Source organism: Physcomitrium patens, chromosome 14 (assembly GCF_059467195.1).
Source record: "Physcomitrium patens ecotype Gransden chromosome 14, ASM5946719v1, whole genome shotgun sequence".
NCBI classification, from domain to species: Eukaryota; Viridiplantae; Streptophyta; class Bryopsida; order Funariales; family Funariaceae; genus Physcomitrium; species Physcomitrium patens.
In genome coordinates this window covers 240,456-248,808 of record NC_143423.1, presented here as the reverse complement: position 1 = coordinate 248,808, position 8,353 = coordinate 240,456, and the positions used below count along the sequence as shown (strand labels likewise).

The following is an 8,353-nucleotide window of genomic DNA, read 5'->3' as shown; positions in this document are numbered from 1 at the left end:
TAAGACATGAAAGGCTTGAATATCTAGTCTATTGGCATGAATATGATATCAATGATTATACATGGGAATCAGTTAGCAACCTTATGAATGTACAAATGAAGGTTCGAAGGTTCTACCAATGACATTCATTCAGACCAAAAGTGATAAAATTAAGAACAATAGCTTGATAAGATAGCTTCACCATGAAGATTCTTAGTTCTTGGCCTCATAAAAAAAAAAGATGCAACCTCTGAAGAAGTAGTTGTTATCAAATATTTAGAATAATATAAGTCATGAGTTTGAATTCATGACTATAGCTTGTTTATATTCTTTTGGTCTTATCTATTTTATATGATATAGATAGTTAAGAGATAAACACCTTGCTGGTCATATCATCTCAACCTAGTAGCTGATAGAGACAACCTTGAGATGAAGAGCTACCTAAACCATGAAGACATCAAAAGATACCTATTAATAGGTCACTAGTAATTGTGTTTGAGGTAGAACATGTCTATGAAGGACATCTAGGAGGAGTGTTTGTAAGATAATTCCATAATGAAGATATTGAAGTTCATGCTTGGTTATAAATAGAAGGCTTGAGATACTATTGATGGTTATAAGGGCCTATGAACCATTTACCTCATAAAAAAAAACTAAAATATATAGCAAATACCATGCAATAGATCTTTAACTCCTTATGCTTATACTAGCTTGCTACAACATTGCTTCTCAGAGACCTTGAAGTTAGAAGAAGAAGTGATGTCACGGTCATACAACTGAAGAAGATTCTAAAAGGTTCTAGAAGGTTTCAGAAGGTTCTTAAAAGTACCAATAAGTTCTAAGAAGGCTATTGAAGATTTTAGAAGGTTCTAGAAGATTCTAAAAGATTCTAATAGATTCTTAGAAAGTTCTAAAATGTCATAGGAGGTCCTAAAAGATTCTAGGAGGCTTTAGATGATTTAAGAAGTTGCTAAAGAAGAATCTTAGACTTGCTTTGTTCTCAAGTCTCATAGAAACTTTTCAAGAAGCTTCCTATGACCTAGTATATATAGGAGTTGAAGTTGAGGGAATCCTTAGTCACAACAATTCACTTCTTGTGGTCTAGCCATCACCCTCTTACATTCTATCCAATTGTTATTCTAATGTCAAGCTAACTCTTTTTTTTAATCTTGAATTCTTGTCTTGTATATGGTCCCTAACACTCTACAATATAAGCATAATTCTTCCTAATGATGACAAGTCTTTTCTTGCTTAGTAAGAGGTTTGAAACATATCAAATCAATTTACAAATCATTTACTTCCAAATGTATGTATTGAAAAGATGTTGGCATTGTCATTGAATTATAGTAGTATTGAGAAGCACTTATACAACTCTCATATCAAAATTTAAAAAGTCATTTGTCACACTTTTTAGCAAAGTCAATTGATTGACTTAATATTTGAAGATTAGGTAAGTTAAGCATCATTTTTTTTACTTCATATTATAATCTATAGAAAAATTGACTAACAAGTATAATATCATTCCACTTGATATTAATAAAAAGAAGTAATCCACTGTTAATCAAGAAAAGACAAAGCTCTGATATTGTAAGTACATTCTTGTGAATCTATTAAGGATAAGAACTTAATGAAAGTAAATAATCAAGTAAGACTCTCTCAAAAAAATATGACAAAACTAAAATAGAGAAGTATGTATATTAATAAAAATAAACAAACAAATAAATAAAAACTAAAAATATAAACTAAAAATATAAACTAAAAAAATTTAAAAACAAAAATGGCTATTATCAAAAAACAAAAAAATTAGAATTTCTTAAAACTAGACTAGAAATAAGAAAAGAATCGTCATGAGTAAAGAAGGCTTCACTTTTGCCTCTATATATACCATCTATCTAAGATCTATGTGGCAATATTCTATAGGACCTCCAAAAACATATTGACTTTGCATGATACATATGTTAACTTACAAGGGAAGTTTTCTATATGGATGCCACATAATTAGCTTGTTCCACAAGCTACCAAGACATGTGACATGTGGTTAGCTTATTGACCAAGTTTCTAATCTATCAATCAACTACAAATACATGTAAAATCAAAATAGCTTTTAAGAAGCTTCCAAGAAGCTTTTCTAAAAGATATTATGGAATTAATCTACTTTTACTTATTTCTACCTATTCATATTATCTTGGTAGCAATTACAATAGATATATATCAATAACAAGTAAACTTTCTTGAATTCAATAATTTTTTACAAATTTATTTTAATTTCAAATTAAACATGTGATATCTTTGAAGAAATTTTAAATTAAGATATATGCATGGGAAAAGTTTTAAAATCAACTACCAAATATATAAAATTGATGGATGAAAATCCAAGAAAAATTTAACATTCTACTTGACAATAAAATTATTTTTATCTTCTAATTTAAAAATTGATATGGTTTTTTATACCAATAAAGAAGAAATTAGAAATATTATTAATTTTAAAAAATAATTTGCAATACTTTCTCAATAAGAATAAGCAAAAACTCAATCACAATCTAATAATTTTACATTCATACATAATTAGAAGCACCACTTTTTTCCAAATACATCATTTATGTGGGGAAAATTCACCCTTGAATCCAAATTTTAAGATGGCTTCAATTAAGAATTTCTTATATGAAGTGAATCAAACAAATAACAAATATATATATATATATATATATATATATATATATATATATATATATAAAATAAAAAATAAGAAAAAAGAATTTAATCAAGCAATTATACACTTCAAAATTAATCACAATTTATTTACTAAATTTTTATCTAATAAAAAATTCAAAATTAAAATATATTCAAAAAATAATAATTTTATTTATCTTTTCAATGACATAAAAGACAATATAAATCTAAGTTATTATATTCTATTTTTTGCAAATAATTTAAAACAAAAATGAACCTTTCTAATAACTTATATCAAAATAGTATTTAGAAGAGAAATTTAATTAGATGATTTTAATTATTTTTATTTATTATAATATAATAATAATAATTTACAATATTTTCTATAGAGTATGTATAAATTAAAAATTACTATAAAATAAATTAAATTAAATTATAGAAAATATATATATTATTTCTTCCACAATGAAAATAATTAATGAAAAATTCTTGATAATAAAATATTTGTGTTTGAGAAAAAATGAATGAGTAAATTTTATGAGTTGCAAAACTTCTTTGAGGATACAAAAGTATCATGTACATTGAATGTTGTTGTGTATGACAACAAAAATAAATAAGTAAATAAATAAGTAAATTGTTTGAAGCAAGAGTGATGATTGAAAAGTGGGATTGAGAGGCCGCCCCGGAACAAACTTCAGCACACATTTATGCGAATGTGGATCGGTCTGGGCCCAATGAGGAATGGCTTTTGAGTTCCCAACCTGCCGCCCTCCAAACTGCCCAGCCTCCAACCTGCCCGCCCCCTGGTTCCCCAATGTTCCCTCTCTCCGTTCCCAGAAATCCGATCAGCGGTTGAAATTGTATCTGAGCGGAAACTGCGATCCGACGGCTCACGATGGCGGGGCAAGTGGATTGCGATGCCCTTACAATATCCTAGCCTCAGTCACTTTCAAATTGCACAATTCAGATCAAGTTTAGGAGAAATTGGATCCAGTATAGGGGAAATTTTTGGAGCTCCTCCAGCTCATTTCCTCCTTCCACGAAAACGGATCGGTTTTACTTCAATGGTCACCAGTTGCAACCTATCCATCACTGTAAATACCGGTTAAATTCTTGCAATATCAAAATTTCACCGGCAGATTTCCTCCGAATTGAAATTGGCGCCGGCTAAATATGAAATATACAGCATTGATTCATTGCGGAAGAATTCTCAGTTCACAATGATTGATTGATTGCCGGTAGCTTTTGCAGTAATTACAGTAATTTCATCGATGCGCTCTTCTCGGTTGTGTTCTGTTGATTCCAGCGACGCTGATTACCGTAGCTGAGGGGTTTTCCAGGCTTGCGACTGTTCTTGATTGAATGGTGTTAGGTATATTTTTGTTTCTACTTATCGGTTTCTGTAAAGTTTACGTTATTGATACGCATCATTCTCCGAAAAAATACACCGGTGTATACCCTGACCACCCCGGGTATGGACTTCGCCCTGACCATGTATAAACCACTGTATTTTATCTGATGGCAGCTGAAATCCGCCAAGTCTTGCCAGGAGGCGGTTATACATCCTCACATTTTTATCGTGCACCGGTTGATTATTGCCGCTGAAATAGGAATTGAGCGGCGCATTGCAAGCTCTGAATTCCGACTGTCGAATTCAAATTCACTCCCCATGCGCAAGGTCTCGGAATTTTTCAAAGCGCATTTCGCTCCTCCCGGAGTCATGTCAGTCACTTTCGAGGATCTTCGCAGAACGGCAAAATCTATCGTTCACCTAGCTTCCTCAGAAACCAGTGTTGAGAAATTCCCCTCCGCGAATCAATGCTCGCCAGTGTGCGCTTCTTGCAAAGAAAGCCTCGGAAACTTTGCTTGTCGTTGGCGAGTTTGAGGGCATCATCCGCCAGCAAGAGCGTCTCTTGGAAGGATCCGAACGAAGCAGCATTACTCCTTACTGGAATGTAGTAGCCACAGAGCTTCACCAGGTGCTGAAAGCTGCGGAGTCTCACACGAGAGATTGCTGCTGCAGCGGTGGCAATTGGTTGAAATTAGAGATCACACAAGGCAACTTGAAAGAAACGTTTGCTAGGCTTCTGAGCGAGTTGGAGTGGCACACGTGGGTGTTGTGTAGCCCCTGGGACGAAACAGGGAACATTTCCAATAAGAAAGAAAAATGCGATGGAAATCTAAGGTTCACCGACAATTTCCTTCTGTCAGCAGCAGCAAAGCAGGACCGATAATTTCTACGAGAGCCTCTCACAAGCTGTCACGTTTGTGATCCGGAGGTATGTAAGCCAAACTTGCAATATTATCTAGCAGGCAAGTTACTCGAGAAACTGGATGCCGAAAACCGAGACAGTTCAGAACTAGATAGAGGCAACGTCACTGAGTAGAAGCCACACTTTCTGTGGGTAGCTTCTGGAGATCTTCCCACAGGACGAAGATTGGGAAGTGGCGCTTTTGCTCTTGTACGAGAGACAGAATGGTTGGGTCAACGATTTGCGCAGAAAGCCTTCTTCGATTCCAGTGTGGATAAAGATTTCAAGGACGAGATCGCTGCTGTCATTGGACTTCACCATCCCAACATCGTCCACGTGGATTGTTGCTCAGAAGCCGGGCCGGAGGACACGGAATTGGAACAGCACGATTTGTCGATCGTCATGGAACTCATGTACAAGAGTTTGTACACATTGCTGCACAGAGACTTGAGGAAACCCCCGTTCTCTATTGTACAAGCCGCCGACCTTATACTGCAAATCGCCGAAGGTTTGAGGTACCTCCACAGCAGAAACTTAATTCACCGTGGCCTCAAGGCATTGAATATTCTAGTCCAATTCGCCGAATGAGATCCTCAAACCGAAAGGAATAGAGCGAAAATTATCACCGAAACGACTCCGTTCGTTGCCAAAATTGCTGACTTTGGGTTGTCGAAGGTGAAAAATGCAAGCACAATGAGGGGCCATTTGACACTGAACTTGGACACCACACGATGGATGGCTCCGGAGGCTCCCCATTCGACTTCGTTGGATGGAGCACCGCGGATCGCTTCCACCCAAAGAAACTTGATGTGTACAGCTTCGCCATCGTCTGGTACGAAATTCTCACTGGAGACGAACCATTCGCAGATGTGCTCAAGACGGAGGTCCTCGCTCGAGTCAAGGCTGGGCTGCGGGCGAATCTGCCAGACGGAGTACCTGGACGACTAGCCGTTCTTATGCAAGAATGTTGGAACGGGGACCCTTTGCTACGCCCGAACTTCGCTGCAATCTGCACGGAGCTCAGATTCATCAAAGGCCTTCTCTTGCACGGTATTTTCACTCATTTGCCTCGCTTCTAGCTCTAAAGTAACTACACGTACTTCTGACACTCAAAGAATTGAGTATGTTTCTTATTGCCAGAGTATCAAAAAGAAATCTTGTCAGCAATTACAAGGATGTTCTAATGCACCAGAGCATGCACTATTTGGACACTTTATGCAAAAGTTGTAAGGATTAAAAGTTTTTAGGAAGATGACCTATAACGGCCACTACTGAGTTCTGATGTTAATTCTCTGTACATTATCAAATTCAATATGTAATCATCAATGATTGTCCTTGTGTCCGTGTAAGAATCATGTCTGAATTAGACATAGCTACCTTATCCAATAATCTTGTACTTTTTTTGGACTAAGTTGTGTATTTAATCCCCGTAGTGACGAAATTTAAAATAGTAAGTCCTCTTTGAAAGTTCACACCCCATTATTGTAACTTCCAGAACATATTTTTAGTCTTAAAGATGAAAGGTTTATGTTCTTCTTTGTATTGGTGTACCTCACAACCTTGAAACATCCTAAATGATTCATTTCAACAAGTATAGATATGGAAGGGGCTGCTTGTGGCCATTGAGGCACTTGGTGGTTTACCAGCATGACTGCCATGGGTTGTGATTACTTTTGTAGTTTTGATGTTGTTTTCCCTCTAATACCATGATATGTGACTGTGACATATCAGGTTAGCTTCACCAATTACTGAGGTCCAAAGTGTATGAATCTGTAATAATAAGGAAGTTGTATATTTTTCTAATGGCTCCCATTGAAATTGGCAGGTCACAACTTTGCAAATGACATTTGCCAACTTCCAGAACATATTTGTAGTGTTCAAAACTGTAGGCCCGGATTTCTTATTTCTTTAATGTCTGAACAGACTTCCTCAACATCTGAGTTTGTTTTTGATCATATTGTATGCTGTATTCTGTACAGATCAACATTGATGGGTCTTTTGAATACCTTGCACAAATCCAAGGATCTGTCAGCACATCAGTAAATTTACCAAGTCTAACTGTTGTGCAAACCTTAATGTTTCACACAAATAATAATACCTATGGTCATTTTGGAAGAGTCCAGGAGATGGGGATTAGTGAGACTAAGTTCAAGAGTGACTATGGCAGGATTGTGGGTTATTACAGCCAGAAAATAAGCATGGCTTGGTCAGATACCTGGTACCATTACAAGTCCTCCATATTTTTTTAATTTGAAGATGAATTACAAATGTATTTGGTGAAATACCCTAATCAGCACTTGAAATATGTTCCAATCTTTAATTTGACATTTTATTGTTGAAGATCTCGAGATTGTCTTTCCACAACAGTTTAGAACGCTCCATTTGGAGCTACAGAGAATTAGTAATGAATTTTAGAAATTTGGCTGAATTGTGGGAAATTGGATTTGATGGAGGAATTAAATCATATTCATCAAAAAAACTGAATTGTTGGTGAATTTAGAATCCAAATTAGATTGGACTTGAATACAAAAGAAAATTCATATTTTAACTCAATTAATTGATTTTCAATGGAAACAAATCCATGTAGGGTTGGGGTTGTGATGGAAGGAATGTGGCATGAAATAAGTCTTTCATCCTTCTTTTAATGATGAGAGAACAATAGCTGGGCAAAGAAGTCAGGCTCAATTAATGTGATTTGGACGTGTAGCTTGTTTTTCATTGCAAAGCCAAGTACCTTATTTCTTTTTGATTGAATCTGAAACAATCCTTAGAATTTGAATTTTTGTTTTGTGATATATATATATATATATAGAGAGTCTTGTTATTCTTGTAGCTGCTAATATGTCAGGTGGTGACATCTTGGATTAAAAGTGGATATGTGTATATCAAATTTAGAAGAGACCTAGCTACTTGAGAGAAAATAATGAATCTAAGATTGAATCACTTAAGACATCAATTCAACTTAAAAATTGTCTTGTATGGTAGCATAGTGATTAATCACCATTAAGGTGTTTGCTCCACCTCTTGTCTTTTGTTGTGTACTTCTAGCATGAGAAGAGTGGGAGAAACATAATTAAAGATTAAAATCCTTTTTTATATCATTAATAATCATGTAGAATCCTATGAGTCGTATTAGGATGTATTTTAATTATTGACTTTGATTGGATTAACTTCTAATATAAATAGATTGGTTAAATGCATTTTTTCACTACATCTAAACATCATACTTTAACTTCTCCATTAAAAGTGATCTGAAAACTTTAAAAAAGAAAACTACAACTTCATGCATTCCTCAAATAGGAAATTCTATAGAACCTCAAAATCCTTTATTTCCATTGAAAACTCTACCAATAAGTATTTTTGAAGCAGTTGTAGAAGAATCTAGACCAGTAGCAAGGTCACAACCTTCATTTCCAGTGAATGGTTCTTTTTATTCTCAGAGAACAAATAAC

At 35.0% G+C, this 8,353-nt stretch overlaps 1 protein-coding gene across 1 annotated transcript; it reads left to right on the top strand.

The window, feature by feature from the left end:
• The first annotated feature begins 3,390 nt into the window (after positions 1 to 3,390).
• Positions 3,391 to 5,980, top strand: LOC112291401 (uncharacterized). Its single transcript, XM_024538749.1, has 7 exons — positions 3,391 to 3,556; positions 3,956 to 3,999; positions 4,175 to 4,402; positions 4,497 to 4,759; positions 4,861 to 4,913; positions 5,080 to 5,409; positions 5,577 to 5,980. The coding sequence occupies exons 1-7, from the start codon at positions 3,391 to 3,393 to the stop codon at positions 5,978 to 5,980; spliced, it is 1,488 nt and encodes a 495-aa protein (XP_024394517.1).
• Positions 5,981 to 8,353: the final 2,373 nt, after the last annotated feature.